The following is a 23,422-nucleotide window of genomic DNA, read 5'->3' as shown; positions in this document are numbered from 1 at the left end:
CCCACCTTCCCATCCACATCATGGAGAGGCCTCACAAGTGTGGGGAGTGTGGGAAGAGCTTCAGGGACAGCTCTGCCTTGACCTCCCACCAACGGACCCACCGGTAAGAGAAGCCCCGAGTGCCCCGACTGCGGGAAGAGCTTCGGCCGCTGCTCCAACTCCATCAGCCATGGGAGGACCCGCGTTGGATGATCCACAGGGACCCCCGTTGGGCACAGCCCTGGTGTGCTGGTTTAAAGGTAAACCAGCAGGGGAAATGACAGCGGTGACCCCTAGAATGGGATGGAACAGCTGGAATGGGAATGAGAATGCCTGGAATGGGAATGGGGACATCAGGAATGGGATGGGGACAATAGCAATGGGATGGGAACACCAGGAATGGAAATGGGAACACCTGGAATGGGAATGGGGACATTGGGAGCAGAGTGGGGACACTAGGAATGGGAATGGGAACACGTGGAATGGGAATGGGAACACCTGGAATGGGATGGGAAACTCTGGAATGGGAATAGGAACACCTGGAATGGGAATGGAGACACCTGGAATGGGAACACTTGGAATGGGAATGGGAACACCTGGAATGGAAATGGGGACACCAGGAATGGAAATGGGAACAACTGGAATTGGAATGGGAACACCTGGAATGGGAACACCTGGAATGGGAACACCTGGAATGGAAATGGGGACACCTGGAATGGGAATGGGGACACCTGGAATGGGAATGGAGACACCTGGAATGGGAACACCAGGAATGGAAATGGGGACACCAGGAATTGGAATGGGAACACCTGGAATTGGAATGGAGACATATGGAATGGGAACACCTGGAATGGGAACACCTGCAATGGGAACACCTGCAATGGGAACACCAGGAATGGAAATGGGGACACCAGGAATCGGAATGGGAACACCTGGAATTGGAATGGAGACATCTGGAATGGGAACACCTGGAATGGGAACACCTGGAATGGGAAGAGGAACACCTGGAATGGGAATAGGGACACTTGGGCTGGAAATGAGGACATCTGGAATGGGAATGGGAACATTGGGAGCAGGTTTGGGACACCAGGAATGGGAATGGGAACACCTGGAATGGGAATGGGAACACTGTGAGCAGACTGGGGACACCAGGAATGGGAATGGGGACACCTGGAATGGGAATGGAGACACCTGGAATGGGAATAGGGAAAACAGAGGTGGGATGGGAACACCTGGAATGGGAATGGGGACAATAGGAATGGGAATGGAGATACCTGGAATATGAATGGGAACACCAAGAACTGGGAATTGGGAAAACAGAAGTGGGATGGGAACACCAGGAATGGGAGGAGGGACAATAGGAATGGGAATGGAGACACCTAGAATGCGATGGAACACCTGGAATGGGAATTGGAACACATGGAATGGGAATGGGAACACATGGAATGGGAATGGGAACACCTGGAAAGGGAATGGGGACAATAGGAATGGGATGGGAACAACTAGAATGGGATGGGAACACCTGGAACAGGAATGCAAACCCGTGGAATGGGAATGGGAACAGCCGGGCCCGGGCTGTGTCCCTGGGGAAACAGGAGGCCAGGCCCAAAAGAGTTAACTCAGAAATTGGGGCCTGCTAACAAGCTACCAACATCCAAGACCATCTGTGCTCGTTCTGTTCTACTGACTGGAGCAAAGCTTCAGAGAATACTGCAGGAACATGTCCTAGGCCTCGAGGGGATAAATTAGAGAGACAGCAGGATCAGGGAGACTTTTGAATAGGAGGAATAGGCCGGGAGCCAGGGCTTTTTCCAAGCTTCAGTGAGCGGGTCAAGACCAATGGAAGAGAAGGAAGGTCAAGCTGAGGAAGATGAGTTGAAGCCCCCAGAGCCATGGAGGAAGAGTGGAAGTACCCTCAGGATTGAGGGCCAAGAGAAACACCGCCCCAAGCCCCGCCTGAGCTCCACCTCTACTCCGCCTATTATTAATATGCAGAGATAGATGTTGTAATCACTTGAATATGCATTTAATCCCAGTTGAAGATTGGATAAAAATGCTGATTTTGTGTGAAGCCTTCGAGCGGGACCTCCTGAGACCAAAGGAACCCCGGGAGAATTTGGATACTCCTGGAATCAAGGCACAATTGGGACACTGCAGGGCCCCATGGAAAAAAAGGAACCTTGTGACACTGCGGAATTCCTGGAATCCAGGGGCCTTTGGGACATGGGGGCCTCATGGAACCAAAGGAACCCTGAGGTGTTTCCGAAGGTCATGGAATCAAGGGGCCACTGGGACACTGCAGGGCCTCTGGGAATTAAAGGAACACTGGGACACTGGGGCAGGACATCCCTCTGCAATGGCACCAAGACAATGCCCCATTTGCAAAGGGGTCAGTGCTGAGCTGAGAGGGGGCCAGGCCAAGGCAGGAGATGTTGGACCCCAGACTGGTTTCACCCCAAATGAAGCCCCTGATGGTGAGGGAACCCCTGGAGTCCAAGGACTGTCAGTCCTTGGGTTTCTACCAGAAAGGGCCAGTCCCCTGTCCCAGGGGCAGGTTCTTCCAACAGAACCCTTCTTGGGGGTGTGTGGAGATTCCTGCCTTGGCTGGGGACCCCCCAAGGAGGTTGGATCTCTTCCTGAAACTCTTCCCACATTCCAAACACCTGAAGGGTTTCTCCCTGCTAGGAGGCTGCTCAGGGACCACCAGCTCGCAGCTCCGCCTCAAGCTCCGGCCGCCTTCCCGGCACACGCTGGCTCTTTCCTCCTCACAGCCCCCTGGGCTGGCTTTGGAGCCCCTCCTGCGGGGGCATCTCCGGCCCTTTTCCTCCCCGCTGCCTTCCTGCGCCGGGGAGCCCTTCAAAACGGCCTCTCCCACCAGGCTCTGCCGGGGGGATTTGTCCTCCGCGCTCTCCGGCCTCACCTCTGGGCCTGGGGCAGGAACCAACAAGGACATGCAGGGGATTTGCCTCCGGCCCACAGGGAAGCCCAAGGACATCCCCCCAACTCCGGCCCCGGCAGGACGGCCACAAAAGACAGAAGACCCACCCAAAGGGGCACTGACTTCCTCCTCACCTGCCTGGGGGGCCCAAGGCATCTTCCTCTTCCTCGCAGCCTCCTCCTCCATCCGTCCAAGCTTTGGGAAGCAGAAATACTGATGGGGGTAAAAACAAGGGGTGAGCGCGTTGTCTTGGGGGTTCCTCCTGCCCAAGTCCAGCTCTAGGACTCACCAGGCATCTTGTGTCCATAAAAACCCCCAAAACACCAACATTCAGCCCAAAAACCCCTCCCAGGAGTTCCCTCTCTCTGCTCTCTGGGGTTAGGGGGGTCCCCCCTGTCTGGCCTGATGGCACTTCTGCCTGCATTGGGGGTCCCCCTTCTCCAGGCTGCCGGGGGTCCCGCGGCTCCGGGGGGTCCCCACTCTCCGGGGTCCCCTTGAGTGTTGCCAGGGGGGTCCCAGGGCTCACTTCTCCCCACTCTGCCTCCCGGGGCCGGCCGGCCCTCCTCTCTCGGCTCCCACCCTCGCAAACCTCTTGGCGCTCTCGGCTCCCACCCCGCCTCAAGGCCCCCCCTCCTCTCCACACTCCAAGGCCTTCCCCCTCTCCGGGACCCCCGCTTAAGGGGCCCGGCGCTCCCTCTCTGCTCCCCCCCCTCCAGCATTCCGGGGGTCCCCCAGCTCCGGGATCGCCCCTCTCCGCTCTCCCCACTCCGCGGCTACCGGGGTTCCCCCCTGGCTCTCACGAGGGCCCCCAAACCGCTCTCGCCACCCCCGCCATTGCCCAGCCACCGCCAGGACCTTTCGGCTGCTCTTCTTTGTGCTCCCGCTCGGCTCCTCCCTCGGCTGGGCCGCCGCTTTTGGCGGGTTTCCTCCTCCGGGATCCGCCCCCTGCAGCCCTTCCCCCCCTGGACCAGCCCCCTTGGGCCCCCCTTGGGCCCCCCTTGGGCCCCCCTTGCCCAATAAGTCTGATTATACAGACAAGCAATTGCTTTTAATCCACAAAACCCAAATGTATAACCCAGCACCCTGGGGCATGAACAAAGTGGTTTTCCTTGGGCCCCCCCCGAGTCCAAAGTAAAGGGAGAGGGGAAAAAAACCTGCTGGTGGGAGAGCTGTTGCAATCTGGTCAGAAGTGGTGATTGCAGTCCAGTTGAGGGTGGTGGTCTCAGTCTGGTTGAGAGTGCTGAGCTGCTGCCTTCTTCAGGATCCCACGAGTGGTGGAAAGGTTCTGAAACTCCAGGTTTATATATTCTCCAGTTCAGGCAGGAATGGTCAGTGATTCCCTCAGAGCGGGGAATTCCATAAAAGGATGCTCAGTTCCCTCCCTCAGAGCGGGGAATTCCATAAAAGGATATGAGGATTCTCAGAGCAGGGAATTCCATGAAAGGATATGAGGACAGGAACACCTCCCCCACCTCGCAGCCCCCCCGCCCCCCCCCCCCCCGACAACAGTTCCTGGGAAAATGGCATGGAAGGCCATAGAATACACACTTTTGGGCTACACCCATCCAGTGAGGAATCGGTCCCAGCTGTTCTAACTAGGACACTGTGTCCGTCATCGCTTCCATCATCATCATCATCGGCCTCGTGGCAGTCGGTGTCTGGAAGCTCCGATCCGGTAGCTCCCGGGATGGGGGTCGGCAAGGGGCACGGATCCGCCCGGCAGCATTCCGGGGATCCTGTGCCACGGGTGCTGATCCCGCTTTCTTTCCAGAGGGAAGAGGGAGGGGAATGGATACGACCCCGTGCCCACCAGTGAGTCCCAGCAGCGTGTGTGGATCCAGATCCTCTGTGCAGGGATCCCAGGATGGATGCCGGGATTCCAGAGGGGAATGGGGGCCTAATGGCTGGAGCGGGATTGGAAGGGGATTCCAGCTCAGGGCAGGATTCCAGAGTGGGATCAGGTGGAATTGTGGACTGGGATCAGGGCTGGATTCTGGAGTGGGATTGGCGTGGGATGGATGGAATGGGATTGGGGTGGGATGGACAGAGCAGGATCAGGTGGGAATCCGCAGCAGTTCCTACTCTCCCTGGCCTCCACAGCCGGCTCCATCCCCTGGGATGGGAACAGGGACATGGTGACTCCTTTCCCCACTCTCATCCCAGCAGGAATCATGGCCTGAGCCATCCCGGAGCTGGATCCACCCCTTCCCTCTCCCTGCAGAAAGGCAGGAGCTGCTGGCAGAGCTCATCCCGCTGCTCCCACCCACCCCGGCCCCCCTGCGGCTCTTCCCGATGGATCAACTTCCTACTCTTTCCTGTGTGAAACCCAGGACCACAATTATTCTTGAGGCTTTAATTTGGGTGTGAAAATCTCCTGCTTTGGGCAAGAAATCCTGGCTCCCTCCTCCGGCATCCGGCAGTTCCTCTGTGGGAACCAGGAATGGGAATGGAGACATTGAGGACAGGGATGGGCACACTGGGGACAGGCTGGGGACACCAGGATTTGGAATGGGGACATTGGGACTGGGATGGGGACATTGGGGACAGGGATGGGGACACTGGGAGTAGGTTGTAGACATCAGGAATGGAAATGTGAACACCAGGAGACAATGGGGAAAGGGATGGGGACACCAGGAGCAGGATGGTATGACCAAGAGAAGGTTGGGGACGCTGGAACAGGCTGGGGTCATCAGGAATGGGATGGAGATGCCAGAAATAGCAATGGAGACATTGGGAGCAGGTTGGGGACAGCAGGAACTGGGAGTGGGGACACACGGAAATGGGAATGCGGAAAACAGAGCTGGGATGGGAACATCAGGAATGGCGACACCAGGAATGGGAATGGGGAAAACAGAATTGGGTTGGGAACTCAAAGAATGGGAATGGGGACACCAGGAATGGGAATGGGGACACCAGGAATGGGAATGGGGACCTGGAGGACCACGCTGGGGACACTGGGAACAGCCTGGGGAGAGCAGGAACTGGGATGGCAACACCAGGAAAGGGAACGGGGACATCGGCAGCAGGTTGGAGACACCAGGGACTGGGAATGGGGACATCAGGAATGGGATGGGAATACTGGGAATAGGAACACCAGGAATGGGAACACCAGGAATGGAGTGGGAACATGAGGGACCAGGATGGGGACACTGGGGACTGATGGAGAGGAGCAGAGACCCCAGACTCACCTAAACCCCTCCCAGAACTGAGGGTCAAGAGAAGCTCCGCCTGAGCTCCACCCGAGCTTTGCCCATTATTAATATGCATAGACAGATGTTGTGATCAGATGAATATGATTTATCATATTTAATCACATATGAAAATTGTATACAACCCCGATATTGTGTGAAACTCTCAACCAAGTTCTCTATGGTTCGAACCACGCTCGCTGCCGACGTCGGCAATAAATCCCTTTGCTGCTCAAAGATCCGAAGTCTCTGAGCAGTTCTTCGGACTGGGTTTTTCAGCATCACAGAGGCAAAGGCACAACTGACGGACGCCCTCAGAGGGCAACATTCTCACCAAAGCTCCCCTCTCAGCTTCCTTTACACTGACCTCTGACTGCAGGGACCTCCTTCCCACTCTGCTGATGCTTCTCAGGTTGTGAACCTCCCAGAAAAAAAAACCAAATGCCAAGGGATGTGCTTAGATTCACCAAGGATACAGCCCACCAGAATATGCTCACCTTGATCATCTCCCCTTTGGTGTCAAAGGCCCACCCCACCGTTTGCATCCCACCTGGAAAAAACAAGAAGATGCTCACAGAACGACCTTTGAAGAGAAGTGCCTGTCAGAACTGCAAGGAGGGATGCACAACAATCTCACGTGGGGGATATTCTCTGCTCTGCCCTGCAGACCCTTGTGCTGGGGTCAAAACACAGCCTCTCTGCTTCCCTCTCCTGAGGGACTTGTTCTTAGACATCCCTTTCCCCTCCCGGCCATTCCCAAGCCTGGACCCGGCTCTCAGCCCCTCTCTGGCTCAGAGCCCTCAACTTCTCTTGCAGAGAGCTGGGCCTGTCAACCCAGCTGCCAAAAGCACGGCCCTTGGGCTGCCTCGGAGGTTCCTGCAGTCGCCCCAGGCCCTGCCCAAGGCCCTCCCATCAGGGGCTGGGCCCTGGGGGCCGGGAGAGAACCCACCCGCGGCTTGGCCCTTCTTGCCCAGCCCTGCTCTGGCCCAGCCTCCTCCCCCTGCACACTCCCCACTGCCACAGCCTGCGCTGGGGCAGCATTTCCTTCCTGGGCCCTTTCCAGCTGCCCCCATGGGGACACTTCCATTTTCTGGGCCAGGCCCCAGAGGCAATCCCAGCCAGTCCTGCCCCTCGGCCCCAGCCCGGCTCACTGACTCCTGGGGGCCCCTGGAAGCCAAGAGCCAAAGGCCGACCCCCCCAGAGTGCAGCCCCACCATCTGCACTGGGGCCCCAGGGCATCCCTTTCCCAAGCAGCCCCTGCAAAGCCTTGTCAGAGAGAAAACTGGGGGACCCGAGTCCTGGATGCTTTTAGGAAAGAGGTCTGAACATTTCTTGACTAATGGAGGGGGGTGACTTTTTTATTCTTGACCTTTCCAGTTCTCCATTTGGGGGCAGGATGTCCTCTGGGCCAATGTTTTGTTCCCTTTGCAGTGAGTGCAGCCTCAGAGGGCTGAGCCCTCTCTGGCTGGGCTTGGCCTCTCCTGCAGAGACTCAGGCCTGGCTGGGCTGCCCCAGGCAGACGCTGCAGGAAGAAGAGCTCAGGCCGCCTGGGTCTGGTGTCCCTGGGGCTCAGCCTGTGCCCCATTGCTGGGCAGGGGCTGAGCCCCACCTCTGCCTCGGGGCCTTGGCCAAAGGGCTGCCAAGGAAGAGGCCCAGGAGCCTTGGGGCCTGCCCAGCTTTCCTCCTCCCTGGGGGCTCTCAGTCCTCCCCTGACACCGGGTGGGCCCAAGGCCTTGCTGGCTTCGGGCTCACGGCCCGCCGGCACCATCCCAGCGGCCTGACCCCCCTCCTTCCCCTCTCTCCAGCCTCTCCTGCCTTTTCTGCCAAGGGGCCATCCAAGGCAAACCCCGGTTCTCAGCAATGGCACCTGTGGCACGGCTGCAAGGCTCCAGTGGGCCAGGCAAGAGCAGGAGCACCGAGAGCCTGAGGAGCCAGGAGATGCCCTGGCTGGGCATGGTGCTGCTGCGGGACGAGCTGACACCTCTGCACAGTCTCTGCCCGTCCCTGCCAGCCGACTTCTGCCCAGGCTCTGGGCACGGGGACGCAGCACTGACACTTTTCAGCCCCCGCGCTGTTCCACAGAGGCTCTGATGTCACAAGGCCCTTGCCTGGCAGCCAGGAGATGGGCAAGGCAAGGCAAGGACGGAGCCTCTGAGCCACCAGCACGCTGTCCCCAAAGGCTGGGGTGGCACAGAAGCCCAGAGTCCCTGAGTTTGGCAGAGACTTGTGAGATCAACCGGCGTCCAGCCTACGCTCCATCCCCAGCACGTCAAGCAGAGCACGGCACTCAGTGCCATGGCCAGTCTTTGCTTAAACACCTCTTGGGACGGTGACTCCACCACCTCCCTGGGCAGCCCATTTCAATACCTAATCCCTCTTTCTCTCCAAAAAGTCCTGCTCCTGTCCCTGACAAACAGCCCCTGACAGGCAGGTCCTCGTGTCCTCTTGTCCTATAGCCTGTTGCCTCGGAGAAGGGGCTGACCCGCACCTGGCTCCAGCCTCCTGTCAGGAAGTTGGGGACAGGGAGAAGGTCAGCCCCGAGCCTCCTCTTCTCCAGGCTGGAGAAGCCCAGCTCCCTTTAGCTGCTCCTCACAGGCCATGCACTGCAGACCCTTGCCCAGCTCCATTGCCCTGCTCTCCACCCACTGCAGCCCCTCAAGGTTCTCCCTGAATTGAGGGGCCCAGAGCTGGACACAGCACTCCAGGGGTGGCCTCACCAGTGCCCAGTCCAGCAGAAGAATCACTGCCCTGCTCCTGCTGCCACACTCTTTCTGATCCAGGCCAGCCTGCCCTTGGCCTTCTTGCCCACCCGGGCACCCGCTGGCTCAGGTTCAGCCTCTGTCCACCAGCACCCCCAGGACCTCTCCCACGGGGACCCTTTGCAGCTCCTCTGCCCCCGGCCTGGAGCTGCAGGGGGTTCTTGTGGCCAGAGGCCCCAAAGGCACCAAAGGCACTCTTGAACCTCATGCCCACGGGCTCGGCCCAGAGGTCCAGCCTGTCCAGGTCCCTCTGCACAGCCTTCCTACCCTCCAGCACATCCACACTGCAAGCCAGCTTGGGGTCCTCTGCCAATTTGCTCCTGGAAGACTCAATGCCCTCCTGCAGATCCCCACGAAAAATGTGCAACAGGACTGGGCCTGTTACCCAACAAGTTCTAGTGCTTGACAAAGGAGCCCACCCAGCAGTGGGGAGAAACTGCTGGTAGGAGATTGAATGGGGGCAAGAGACAATGGATGATGGACAAGTTCTAGGCCATGGCCATTTGTTTGAAAAACAAAGTAAAAGTTTAAGGTCTGCCATATTTCAGTGGTCAGAGACCTGGCAGAGAAATCTATTTTTGAGACCTGGACACCAAGAAGGCAGAATTTCTAAACCACAAAGACCCTTAGAGAAACCAGAGACAAAGACAAAACTAACACAGACAGTTACTGAGGCTCTCCCTATCCAGGGAAAAGACAAGAAAAGGATAGAAACTGTGGACTAAGCATCATGCAAAGTGAGAAATCAAGAGCCAATAGAAGAGAGAAGAAGAATTCCTGCAGAGAACTGGTAAACCAATGGACAGGAATTCCTTTGTTTGCTAAATTGTAAAAATAGTTAAAAGTTTTGAGAACTGATGTACATGTGTTAGAGAGCAATTCCTGTGTCCCTTCAGCGCTGAATGAAGTAGGGTCACCTCTGAAACCCAACCAACTGCTCAGAGATTTTATTCCCCAGCTTTCGCTGACGGTTTCTGGGGACCCAGATGAGACAAAGCAGCGTCGACAGGGCAGAGCAGAGGAATCGTTGGCCCTGCAGTGTGTACCAAAGGAGTTTTGGGGAGATCTTCCAATTCCCTGGTCTGGAGAGTTCACCAAGCCTTCTTTTCTTAGAAAAAGAACAGGCCATGAATTTTGGGTACTTGATTTTAAGGCCGTTTGCCACCGGAAGTGGAAAGCAGCCGTTTGGAATCCCACCCGACGAGTGGCAGAATCTGTAGAAGGTCAAGGCGAGTCCAGTCAATTTGCAGAGCTCAAAGCTGTCCAATTGGCCCTGGACATTGCCGAAGGAGAAGGTTGGCCGAGATTCTACCTCTACCCAGACTCGTGGATGATAGCCAATGCCCTATGGGGATGGTTAGACCGATGGAAGAAGATGAACTGGAGGCGTGGAGGAAAACCCATCTGGGCTGCTGACTTGTGGCAGGACATCGCTGCCAGAGCGAAGGGTCTGAATGTGAGAGTCCACCATGTAGATGCCCAGGTGTCCAAGAAGCGAGCTAATGAAGAACACAATAACAACAGAGAAGCGGACCGAGCTGCACAGATAGGAGTGTCACAAGTAGACCTAGACTGGCAGCAGAAAGGAGAGTTGTTTCTAGCTCGATGGGCCCATGATGCTTCCGGTCATCAGGACCGAGATGCCACCCATAGATGGGCACGAGACCGAGGGGTGGATTTAACCATGGATATCATTTCTGAAGTTATCCATGATTGTGAGACTTGTGCCGCTATTAAGCAGGCGAAAAGACTGAAGCCCCTGTGGTATGGTGGACAATGGGATAAGTATAAGTATGGAGAGGCATGGCAGGTTGATTATATCAAACTGCCACAGACCCCGTCAAGGTAAGTGCTATGTACTTACCATGGTGGAAGCAACAACGGGATGGTTAGAGACTTTTTCAGTGCCCCACGCAACGGCCCGGAATACCATTCTGGGCCTTGGAAAGCAAGTCCTGTGGAGACACGGGACCCCAGAACGTATTGAGTCGGACAACGGGACTCATTTCAAAAATGAATTAGTCACCACTTGGGCGAGGGAACATGGTATCGAATGGGTGTACCACATTCCATATCATGCACCAGCTGCTGGGAAGGTTGAGAGATATAACGGACTGTTGAAGACAACTCTAAAGTCACTAGGTGAGGGGACTTATAAAAACTGGGACAAGAACTTAGCCAAGGCTACCTGGCTAGTTAACACCAGGGGTTCTTTCAATCGAGCTGGCCCCGCACAAGCAGAATCCCTTCACATTGTTGATGGAGATAAAGTTCCAGCAATCCATTTGAGGGGAATGCTAGGGAAAGCTGTTTGGGTTACCCCTGCCTCAGGCCAAGACAAACCCATTTGTGGGATTGTCTTTGCTCAAGGGCCAGGATATACGTGGTGGGTAATGAGGAAGGATGGAGTCATCCAGTGTGTGCCTCAAGGAAATTTAGCCTTGGGGAAAAACTGATTGTATGTCCTGAGTTGTGTTTTCACAGGAAACCAGTCACCAGATGAGAGAGAGAGAGACCTGAACTAAGCTGGTGCTGGTATCCAGTGATGAGACAGTCCAGTGATGAAACAGCCATTAATCAGAACTGTAATTGTGACTGAGGAGACCAAAGATCTGGACTGAACTGAACTGACATTGGTATTGATTTTCCAACGACGAGACAACTGCGCTGAGAGACCAACAAGGACTATATATATCTATATATGTATATGTGTATATATACGTGCGGGATGTAGGCGAACGTGAGACATAGGTGTTACGTAAAAATAGTATGGAATAAGGGGTGGAGAATGGGGTGGTTTGGGCTAGGCCTTCCTTGGTGACTAGTTTGTAACCAAGGAAGGGTCCAGATTTACCCAGTATTCCCTACAATTTTTACGTAAGCCAGATTATAAGAAGAAAGGAGGAGAGGCCTTCGCTCTCTTTCCTTCCGGCGGCTTGGAGGTGCAGGTTCCCTGCTGTTGATCTGCCGTGTTGGGGAGCGAGGCCTGGTTAGGCCTTGCCGACCTTGGGAGACAGAGGTTGCCGGCGATCGTTCCGGAGCGACCCTCGGTTGTCCCAGGAGAGTAGTGAGCTATTTCTTTGCTAACTCTTTTAGTGGATAGATATTGGGCTGCTAATTGCGATATTTATATATATATAATATTTTGGGTGTGTTCCTTTTCCCTTCCCCCTTCCCTTTCCCTTATTTTAATTGTATATAAGTGTAAATATATATCTCACTTTGGTTGTCTCTCTCTCGTTTCGGGTTTTCTTAGGTTTTTTTTTTCTCCCTCTTCTCCCTGAGGTTTGAGGGGGGGGGAGGGGAAATCTGGTGGTGAGGTTTGGAGACTTGGCAGGGAGCCAGGTTCAAACCATATCAGTAAGATTGGGCCATAATTACAGGACACCTGTAAAATCTGGGCTTTGGGAAAGGTTGGGGAGGGTTGGGAAAGGTGTTCAAAGGGTGGTTTTGCCTGAGGTGTTAAACATGGGAGCGGGTTTGTATTCCCAATTCCCAAGAGAAGAGACCCCAGAAAGCTCCCCTGCAGGTTGTGTTTTAAGGAACAGGAGAAGAGACCGAGGGTAAGGGGTTTCTTTCCTGGAGGGAAGGGCTGTCGTTCACTTGCAGGAGCCCTGCGCTGAAATTGCCAGTCTGACTGCCCAAACTGAACAGAGCTGAAGATTCCTGCCAGACAAAAAGTGCCAGGACAGAAAGCTCTTGCTGCCCATGGAGTGCCCAGGGTGGCCCCCCAACTGCATGTGAAACCCGAAGGTTCCAGGCTTTCTTTCCTGGGGGAAAGGCCGTGACATCCCAAAGAGTCCCGTGGCAGACAGGTGGGGCTGCACTGTGGGGGTGTGAGGTGTTGGTTCTTTGGTTTCCAGGGGCTATTCCAGAATGGAGAGGACAGACTGTGACATCACAAAGGGGCCCATGGCACACGGGTAGGGCTGCACTAGGGGCTGTGAGACATTGGTTTTTTGGTTTCCAGCAGCCATTCTGGAATGGAGGGGATAGGCCAGAATGGATAGGACAACAAAAGGACCCAAAGCACATGGGTTGGTCTGCACTATGGTGTGGGGTACTGGTTCTTTGGTTGCCAGGGCCTATTCTGGAATGGAGAGGACAGGCTGTGACAAGAAGTGCCTGTCAGAACTGCAAAGACGGACGCACAAGAATCTTATGTGGGCATATTCTCTGCTCTCCCTGCAGACCTTTGTGTTGGGGTGAAAACACAGCCTCTCTGCTTCCCTCTCCTAAGGGACTTGTTCTTAGACATCCCTTTCCCCTATGCTCCTTTCAAAAGCCCTCCTGGCAATTCCCAAGCCTGTACCCGGGTCTCATCCCCTCTCTCTCGTCTTCCCAATCCCCTGGTCAATCCCAACATCCCAGGACAGGGATCCCAGTTGCTTGGCTGCACTCCCACCTAGTTCCATATGCTGGGCCATGATATCCCAGCACTGGAGCAGCCAGGTCAGCAGGGGCTCTCCCAACTGGAGGTTGAAATCTTTTCACATCTCTCACAGCTCAGCCTGGGATGGGGATCTGGTGATTATCTCTGGCCCTGCCTCTTGCTCCTGTTCTGAGGGCTCTGCTTCCCCTTCATCCCTCACTAACTGAGCTGATTTGGTCTTGGATTTCTTCTGTAGAGGGGCAGCTGCTACTGGCACAGGTTGTTCCTCTGCAGTTTGAGTGGCCACAGCACCTCTTGGTCTCCTTTCCTCCTCCTCCCCCTGAGGGCACTGGATCTTAGTTAAACAAGACAAAACGAAGTCCCAAATCCCCAGGTGGGGGGAGAAACTGTCCCGGCAGTTCAAAGTTCTCTCAGCCCCGTGTGCTCGCAGCCAGCAGTGAAGGAGTCCCTTTTCCCAGGGCAGTCCCCAAAGCAGAACACCTCGCTCCCAGATGGGTCGGGCTCTCTCTCTCTCTCTCTCTCGGTCACTCTCCACGAGGTGTCCCGTGGGGAAAAAACTTCCTCTCAGGAAAAGAGAACAAGGTGGCCAAAATCAGCTCCCGCTCTGTCCGGTCCCGGACAAACCCCAAAAGCCCCCGAACAAAGGACCCCCCGCCCTCCCCGCGGCCACCGCGGTGTCCCCGAGAGCCGCCCTCCCCCCACTGCCCCTGCCCAGCGCCTGCGGCTCCGCTCCAACCCACCCCATCCCGGGAGACACAGATGGGAATGGGGGGACACTGGGAAACAATTCCAACACCTCTTTTCAAACCTCTGACACCTGGTTCCCAGACATTCCCAAAGAAGGGGCTTCCCGTGGCCTCGAGCCAGGGACCCACCTTTGTATTGAACCAACTCCTGGAGAGACACGTTCCCATCCCTGTCCCCATTCCCATTCCTGGGGTTCCCATCCCTGTCCCCATTCCCATTCCTGGGGTTCCCATCCCTGTCCCCATTCCCACTTCCTACTGTGCCAACCTGCTCCCAGTGTCTCCGTTCCTGTCCCCACTATCCCTATCCTGGTCTCCCATGTCCCCATTCCCATTCCCAGTGTCCCAATTCCCATTCCTTGCGACTCCAACCTGCTCCCAGTGTCCCCATTCCCATTCCTGGAGTTTCCATGCCCATTCCTGCTGTCCCCAACCTGCTCCCAGTGTCCCCATCTCTGTCCCCAATGTCCCCACCCCAGTCCCCCCGTCCCCATTCCTATTCCTGGTTCCCACAGAGGAACTGCCGGATGCCAGAGGAGGAGCCAGGATTTATTGCCCAAAACAGGAGACTTTCACACCCAAATTAAAACCTCAGAAATAATTGTGGTCTTGGGTTTCACACGGGAAAAAGCAGGAAGTTCATCCATCGGGAAGAGCCGCAGGGGGGCCGGGGTGGGTGGGAGCAGCGGGATGAGCTCTGCCAGCAGCTCCTGCCTTTCCACAGGGAGAGGGAAGGGGCGGATCCAGCTCCAGGATCACTCAGACCGTGATTCCTGCTGGGATGAAAGCAGGGAAAGGAGTCACCATGTCCCTGTTCCCATTCCAGGGGATGGATCTGGCTGTGGAGCCCAGGGAGAGTAGGAACTGCTCCGGAATCCCACCTGATCCTGCTCTGTCCATCCCACCCCAATCCCACTCCATCCATCCCACCCCAATCCCACTCCAGAATCCAGCCCTGATCCCAGTCCACAATTCCACCTGATCCCACTCTGGAATCCTGCCCTGAGCTGGAATCCCCTTCCAATCCCACTCCAGCCATTAGGCCCCCATTCCCCTCTGGAATCCCGGCATCCATCCTGGGATCCCTGCACAGAGGATCTGGATCCACACACGCTGCTGGGACTCACTGGTGGGCGCGGGGTCGTATCCATTCCCCTCCCTCTTCCCTCTGGAAAGAAAGTGGGATCAGCACCCGTGGCAGAGGATCCCCGGAATGCTGCCGGGCGGATCCGTGCCCCTTGCCGACCCCCATCCCGGGAGTTACCGGATCGGAGCTTCCAGACACCGACTGCCACGAGGCCGATGATGATGATGATGGCAGCGATGACGGACACAGTGTCCTAGTTAGAACAGCTGGGACCGATTCCTCACTGGATGGGTGTAGCCCAAAAGTGTGTATTCTATGGCCTTCCATGCCATTTTCCCAGGAACTGTGTTCGGGGGGGGGGGGGCCTGCGAAGTGGGGGGGATGTTCCTGTCCTCATACCCTTTTATGGAATTCCCTAATCTGAGAATCCTCATATCCTTTTATGGAATTCCTCGCTCTGAGAATCCTCATATCCTTTTATGGAATTCCCCACTCTGAGGGAAGAACTAAGCATCCTTTTATGGAATTCCACGCTCTGAGGGGAAGACTGACCCTTCCTGCCTGAACTGGAGAATATATAAACCTGGAGTTTCAGAACCTTTCCACCACTCGTGGGATTGAGAGGAAGGCTGCAGCTCACCACTCTCAACCAGACAGAGATCACCACCCTCAACTGGACTGCAATCACCACTTTTGACCAGACTGCAACAGTTCTCCCACCAGCAGGTTTTTTTCCCCTCTCCCTTTACTTTGGACTCGGGGGGGGGCCCAAGGAAAACCACTTTGTTCATGCCCCAGGGTGCTGGGTTATACATTTGGGTTTTGTGGATTAAAACGAAATTGCTTGTCTGTATAATCAGACTTATTGGGCAAGGGGGGCCCAAGGGGGGCCCAAGGGGGCTGGTCCAGGGGGGGAAGGGCTGCAGGGGGCGGATCCCGGAGGAGGAAACCCGCCAAAAGCGGCGGCCCAGCCGAGGGAGGAGCCGAGCGGGAGCACAAAGAAGAGCAGCCAAAAGGTCCTGGCGGTGGCTGGGCAATGGCGGGGGGGGCGAGAGCGGTTTGGGGGCCCCCGTGAGAGCCGGGGGGGAACCCCGGTAGCCGCGGAGTGGGGAGAGCGGAGAGGGGCGATCCCGGAGCTGGGGTACCCCCGGAATGCTGGAGGGGGGGGAGCAGAGAGGGAGCGCCGGGCCCCTTAAGCGGGGGTCCCGGAGAGGGGGAAGGCCTTGGAGTGTGGAGAGGAAGGGGGGCCTTGAGGCAGGGTGGGAGCCGAGAGCGCCAAGAGGTTTGCGAGGGTGGGAGCCGAGAGAGGAGGGCCGGCCGGCCCCGGGAGGCAGAGTGGGGAGAAGTGAGCCCTGGGACCCCCCTGGCAACACTCAAGGGGACCCCGGAGAGTGGGAACCCCCTGGAGCCGCGGGACCCCCGGCAGCCCGGAGAAGGGGGACCCCCAATGCAGGCAGAAGTGCCATCAGGCCAGACAGGGGGGACCCCCCTAACCCCAGAGAGCAGAGAGGGGGAACTCCTGGGAGGGGATTTTTGTGCTGAATGTTGTTGTTTTGGGGGTTTTTACAGACACAAGATGCCCGGTGAGTCCTAGAGCTGGACTTGGGCAGGAGGAACTCCCAAGGCAACGCGCTCACCCCTTGTTTTCCCCCCCAGCAGGATTTCTGCTTCCCAAAGCTTGGGCGGATGGAGGAGGAGGCTGCAAGGAAGAGGAAGATGCCTTGGGCCCCCCAGGCAGGTGAGGAGGAAGTCAGTGCCCCTTTGGGTGGGTCTTTTGTCTTTTGTGGCCGTCCTGCCGGGGCCGGAGTTGGGGGGATGTCCTTGGGCTTCCCTGTGGGCCGGAGGCAAATCCCCTGCGTGTCCTTGTTGGTTCCTGCCCCAGGCCCCGAGGTGAGGCCGGAGAGCGCGGAGGACAAATCCCCCCGGCAGAGCCTGGTGGGAGAGGCCGTTTTGAAGGGCTCCCCGGCGCAGGAAGGCAGCGGGGAGGAAAAGGGCCGGAGATGCCCCCGCAGGAGGGGCTCCAAAGCCAGCCCAGGGGGCTGTGAGGAGGAAAGAGCCAGCGTGTGCCGGGAAGGCGGCCGGAGCTTGAGGCGGAGCTGCGAGCTGGTGGTCCCTGAGCAGCCTCCCAGCAGGGAGAAACCCTTCAGGTGCTTGGAATGTGGGAAGAGCTTTAGGAAGAGAACTGACCTCCTGAGGCACCAGCACGTCCACAGTGGGGAACGGCCCTACACGTGTGGGGAGTGTGGGAAAAGCTTCAGTGACCGCTCCACCCTCCGCACCCACCGTCGCATCCACAGTAGGGAACGGCCCTACATGTGTGGGGAGTGTGGGAAGAGCTTCAAACAGAGCTCCCACCTGCTCCAACACCAGATGATCCACAGTGGGGAAAGGCCCTACATGTGTGAGGAATGTGGGAAGAGCTTCACTCTCCTCTTCCACCTGCTCCGACACCAGATGATCCATACTGGAGAAAGGCCCTACATGTGTGAGGAATGTGGGATGAACTTCAATCAGAGCTCTACCCTGCTCCGACACCAGAGGATCCACAGTGGGGAACGGCCCTACACGTGTCGGGAATGTGGGAAGAGCTTCAAACGGAGCTCCCACCTGCTCCAACACCAGATGATCCACAGTGGGAACAGCCCTACACGTGTGCGGAGTGTGGGAAGAGCTTCAGGGACAGCTCTGCCTTGACCTCCCACCAACGGACCCACCGGTAAGAGAAGCCCCGAGTGCCCCGACTGCGGGAAGAGCTTCGGCCGCTGCTCCAACTCCATCAGCCATGGGAGGACCCGCGTTGGATGATCCACAGGGACCCCCGTTGGGCACAGACCTGGTGTGCTGGTTTAAAGGTAAACCAGCAGGGGAAATGACAGCGGTGACACCTAGAATGGGATGGAACACCTGGAATGGGAATGAGAATGCCTGGAATGGGAATGGGGACAATAGGAATGGGAATGGAGACACCTGGAATATGAATGGGAACACCAAGAACTGGGAATGGGGAAAACAGAAGTGGGATGGGAACATCAGGAATGGGAGGAGGGACAATAGGAATGGGAATGGAGACACCTAGAATGGGATGGAACACCTGGAAAGGGAATGGGGACACCTGGAATGGGATGGGAACAACTAGAACGGGATGGGAACACCTGGAACAGGAATGCAAACCCGTGGAATGGGAATGGGAACAGCCGGGCCCGGGCTGTGTCCCTGGGGAAACAGGAGGCCAGGCCCAAAAGAGTTAACTAAGAAATTGGGGCCTGCTAACAAGCTACCAACATCCAAGAGCATCTGTGCTCGTTCTGTTCTACTGACTGGAGCAAAGCTTCAGAGAATAGTACAGGAACATGTCCTAGGCCTCGAGGGGATAAATTAGAGAGACAGCAGGATCAGGGAGACATTGGAATAGGAGGAATAGGCCGGGAGCCAGGGCTTTTTCCAAGCTTCAGTGAGTGGGTCAAGACCAATGGAAGAGAAGGAAGGTCAAGCTGAGGAAGATGAGTTGAAGCCCCCAGAGCCATGGAGGAAGAGTGGAAGTACCCTCAGGATTGAGGGCCAAGAGAAACACCGCCCCAAGCCCCGCCTGAGCTCCACCTCTACTGCGCCTGTTATTAATATGCATCGATAGATGTTGTAATCACTTGAATATGCATTTAATCCCAGCTGAAGATTGCATAAAAATGCTGATTTTGTGTGAAGCCTTGGAGCAAGTTTGTCCAGCGCCAGCTGGCTTGCTCCCAACGTTGAATAAACAAATACCTTGCTGCTTAAAGATAAAAAAGTCTCTGAGCAGTTTCTCGGACCGATTTTTCGCATTCAGCGCCCAGTCAGTCCCAGGATGATCCCAGTCACTCCTGGTCTCTCCCAGTTGCTCCCAGTTTCCTCCATGTGGTCCCACTCATTCCCAGTTGCTCCCAGAAGCTTCCAGCATGATCCCAGCTGCTCACAGCCACTTCCAGTCATCCCCAGTGCACTCCCAGTTGCTCCCAGTATGATCCCAATCACCTCCTGCATGATCCCACTCACTCCTGGTATGATCTCAGGATGACCCCAGTCACCCTCAGTGTGGTCTCAGTTGCTCCCAGCATGGGCCAAGCTGCTCCCACCGTGATCCCAGGATGATCCCAGTTGTCCCCATCATGGTCCCAGTTGCTCCCAGTTGCCCCTAGCACAGATCCAGTCACTCCAAGTATGATCCCAGTCCTCCCTCCTGACAGTCCCAGTCAATCCCAGTTGCTTCTATTTTAGATCCAGTCACTCACAGTTCCTTCCAGTTGCCCCCAGCCTGGTCCTAATTCCCCTTCCCGTAGTCCCAGTCACTCCCAGTATGGTCCCAGTCACCCCCACCATGGTTACAGACACTCCCAGTATATCCCAGTAGAGCCCTCAGCATGCTCCTAGTCCTTCCCAGTCACTCCCAGTGTGGTCCCAGTAACATTCCAGTTTCCACCAGTATGATCCCAGTGACTCCAAGGCACTCCCACTATATCCTATGTGGCCTCCAGTTGCTCCCAGTAGCCCTCGGTGTGGTCCCAGTTGCTCCCAGTCTGATCCCTGTTGCCGCAGTTCTGGTCCTGGAGGGTCCCAGTGGGCTTGGATCCTGCTCCCGGGGGGTCCTGCTGGGTCCCAGTCCTGGTCCTGGTGTATCCTGGTGTCCTGGTCCATCCCAGTCTGTCCCAGTCTGTCCCAGTCCATCCCAGTCAGTCCCAGTCCATCCCAGTCCATCCCAGTCCATCCCAGTCTGTCCCAATCCATCCCAGTCCATCCCAGTCCATCCCAGTCCCTTCCCAGCCGTTTCCCAGGTCCTGCCCCCCCGCCCCCCAAGATGCTGACGGGGTCGGGGCTCCGTCTTTGGCTTCGTCTCCCTGGGCCTGCCTGGAATGAAGGGTCCGCTGGGACACTGCGGGACCTCCTGAGACCAAAGGAACCCCGGGAGAATTTGGATACTCCTGGAATCAAGGCACAATTGGGACACTGCAGGGCCCTATGGAAAAAAAGGAACCTTGTGACACTGCGGAATTCATGGCAGGGAGAATATAAACTCCTGCAGGTGGCTGGGGCCAAACACAGACCAAAAGTTTCAGCATAAATTCCCCCTAGTACAGATAAACAAGCGCAGGGAAAGCCCCGCGTGCGCAGAAGAGATGCACTGACATCACCAAGGGGTGGGACTGAGGGCTCTGGCTGGGCGGTGCTGGCCACACCTGCCGAGGTTGAGGGGACTCAACTAATTGTATAAAAGCAGATAGCTCTTTTTTTGGAGGGGAGCAAGCTCCACATCAAGGACACCGTTGCCTTTGGCAGGGACACCTGCCAGTTTGTGAACTTACTGACTCTCCAAGGATGCAGCTTCTGCCATTGGTAATTACAGGCATTCTAGGTCAGTGAGATAACTTTATGGGCAACAGCTGGGTGACTGGGGGAGGTCATGCTGGGGGCTTATTTCTCTCTTCCTTCCTCTCCTTTGGGTGTGTTCGTTTTGTTGGCCACCTCTTGCTAATAAATATCAGTTTTGTTGAGCTTTCAGTGGTGTCGTGGTTTCAGCTTCAGTATGATCCGAACCCCTCCCCAATACAGCCAGCCAAAGGGACGGTGGGTTGACAGGCCCAGCTCTCTGAAAGATGAGTTGAGGGCTCTGAGCCAGAGAGGGGATGAGAGCCGGGTCCAGGCTTGGGAATGGCCGGGAGGGGAAAGGGATGTCTAAGAACAAGTCCCTCAGGAGAGGGAAGCAGAGAGGCTGAGTTTTGACCCCAGCACAAGGGTCTGCAGGGCAGAGCAGAGAATATGCCCACAGAAGATTCTTGTGTGTCCGTCTTGGCAGTTCTGACAGGCACTTCTTGTCACAGCCTGTCCTCTCCATTCCAGAATAGGTCCTGGCAACCAAAGAACCAACACCCCACACCATAGTGCAGACCAACCCATGTGCTTTGAGTCCTTTTGTTGTCCTATCCATTCTGGCCTATCCTCTCCATTCTGGAATGGCCTCTGGAAACCAAAGAACCAAGCCCCCACCATGTGACAGTTCAACCCCATCCATGTGCCAAGGGCTCCTTTGTGGTGTCACAGCCTGTCCTCTCCATTCTGGAATGGGCCCTGGCAACCAAAGAACCAATGCCCTACAACCCCAAAGTGAAACCCCACCTTTGTTCCATGGGCCCTCTTGTGATGTCACGGCCTATCCCCTCCATTACAGAATGGCTGCTGGAAACCAAAAAACCAATGTCTCACAGCCCCTAGTGCAGCCCAACCCCTGTGCCATGGGCTCCTTTGTGATGTCACAGCCTGTCCTCTCCATTCTGGAATAGTCCCTGGAAACCAAAGAACCAACACCTCACACCCCCACAGTGCAGCCCCACCTGTCTGCCACGGGACTCTTTGGGATGTCACGGCCTTTCCCCCAGGAAAGAAAGCCTGGAACCTTCGGGTTTCACATGCAGTTGGGGGGCCACCCTGGGCACTCCATGGGCAGCAAGAGCTTTCTGTCCTGGCCCTTTTTGTCTGGCAGGAATCTTCAGCTGTGTTCAGTTTGGGCAGTCAGACTGGCAATTTCAGCACAGGGCTCCTGCAAGTGAACGACAGCCCTTCCCTCCAGGAAAGAAACCCCTTACCCTCGGTCTCTTCTCCTGTTCCTTAGAACACAACCTGCAGGGAAGCTTTCTGGGATCTCTTCTCTTGAGAATTGGGAAGATAGACCCACTCCCATGTTTAACACCTCAGGCAAAACCACCCTTTGAACACCTTTCCCAACCCTCCCCAACCTTTCCCAAAGCCCAGATTTTACAGGTGTCCTGTAATTCTGGCCCAATCTCACCCAAGCCCACAAACCATGACAGAAACCTCTCAGCCTCACGCTGCCTCCTTCCCATTGCTGTGCCTTTTGTGCAGGCAAAAGGCCTTAAAATCAAGTACCCAAAATTCATGGCCTGTTCTTTTTCCCAGAAAAGAAGGCGTGGTGAACTCCCCAGACCAGGGAATTGGAAGATCTCCCCAAAACTCCTTTGGTACACGCTGCAGGGCCAACGATTCCTCTGCTCTGCAGTGTCGGCGCTGCTTTGTCTCATCTGGGTCCCCAGAAACCGTCAGCGAAAGCTGGGGAATAAAATCTCTGAGCAGTTGGTTGGGTTCCAGAGGTGACCCTACTTCATTCAGCACTGAAGGGACACAGGAATTGCTCTCTAACACCTGTACATCAGTTCTCAAAACTTTTAAGTATTTCTACATTTTAGCAAAGGAATTCCTGTTCATTGGTTTACCAGTTCTCTGCAGGAATTCTTCTTCTCTCTTCTATTGGCTCTTGATTTCTCACTTTGAATGATGCTTAGTCCACAGTTTTTGTCCTTTTCTTGTCTTTTCCCTAGATAGGGAGAGCCTCAGTAACTGTCTGTGTTAGTTTTGTCTCTGTCTCTGGTTTCTCTAAGGGTCTTGGTGGTTTAGAAATTCTGCCTTCTTGGTGTCCAGGTCTCAAAAATAGATTTCTCTGCCAGGTCTCTGACCAGTGAAATATGGCAGGCCTTAAACTTTTCCTTTGTTTTTCTAACAAATGGCCATGGCCCAGAACTTGTCCATCATCCATTGTCTCTTGCCCTCATTCAATCTCCTACCAGCAGTTTCTCCCCACTGCTGGGTGGGCTCCTTTGTCAAGCACTAGAACTTGTTGGGTAACAGGCCCAGTCCTGTTGCCTATTTTTCGTGGGGATCTGCAGGAGGGCATTGAGTCTTCCCTGAGCAAATTGGCAGAGGACCCCAAGCTGGCTTGCAGTGTGGATGTGCTGGAGGGCAGGAAGGCTGTGCAGAGGGACCTGGACAGGCTGGACCTCTGGGCCGAGCCCGTGGGCATGAGGTTCAAGAGTGCCTTTGGTGCCTTTGGGGCCTCTGGCCACAATAACCCCCTGCAGCTCCAGGCCGGGGGCAGAGGAGCTGCAAAGGGTCCCCGTGGGAGAGGCCCTGGGGGTGCTGGTGGACAGAGGCTGAACCTGAGCCAGCGGGTGCCCGGGTGAGCAAGAAGGCCAAGGGCAGGCTGGCCTGCATCAGAAAGAGTGTGGCAGCAGGAGCAGGGCAGGGATTCTTCTGCTGGACTGGGCACTGGTGAGGCCACCCCTGGAGTGCTGTGTCCAGCTCTGGGCCCCTCAATTCAGGGAGAACCTTGAGGGGCTGCAGTGGGTGGAGAGCAGGGCAATGGAGCTGGGCAAGGGTCTGCAGTGCATGGCCTGTGAGGAGCAGCTGAGGGAGCTGGGCTTCTCCAACCTGGAGAAGAGGAGGCTCGGGGCTGACCTTCTCCCTGTCCACAACTTCCTGACAGGAGGCTGGAGCCAGGTGGGGGTCAGCCCCT

The 23,422-nt window shown here is 56.0% G+C and overlaps 2 protein-coding genes across 8 annotated transcripts in view; both read right to left on the bottom strand.

Moving 5' to 3' along the window:
• Positions 1-23,422, bottom strand: part of LOC127462968 (zinc finger protein 239-like) — an 85,650-nt gene that overhangs the window by 30,791 nt on the left and 31,437 nt on the right. The window lies entirely within an intron of this gene.
• The window catches only part of LOC127462942 (class I histocompatibility antigen, F10 alpha chain-like), a 29,364-nt gene continuing 20,560 nt past the window's right edge, over positions 14,619-23,422 (bottom strand). For 2 of the 7 annotated variants that reach the window (XM_051771881.1, XM_051771880.1), the window contains exon 7: positions 14,619-14,779. In XM_051771881.1, coding sequence (XP_051627841.1) covers positions 14,763-14,779 — 17 coding nt within the window. In that variant the 3' untranslated portion in view covers positions 14,619-14,762. Of the gene's footprint in view, positions 14,780-14,892; positions 15,170-23,422 lie in introns of those variants that run through there. The other 5 variants (XM_051771884.1, XM_051771886.1, XM_051771882.1 and 2 more) reach the window with 4 other exon arrangements.

The sequence above is a fragment of the Manacus candei genome, unplaced genomic scaffold (assembly GCF_025592945.1).
Source record: "Manacus candei isolate 608988 ecotype Guabito, Panama unplaced genomic scaffold, ASM2559294v1 h1tg000147l, whole genome shotgun sequence".
In the NCBI taxonomy this organism is placed as follows: domain Eukaryota; kingdom Metazoa; phylum Chordata; class Aves; order Passeriformes; family Pipridae; genus Manacus; species Manacus candei.
This window is presented reverse-complemented; position numbering and strand designations above follow the sequence as displayed.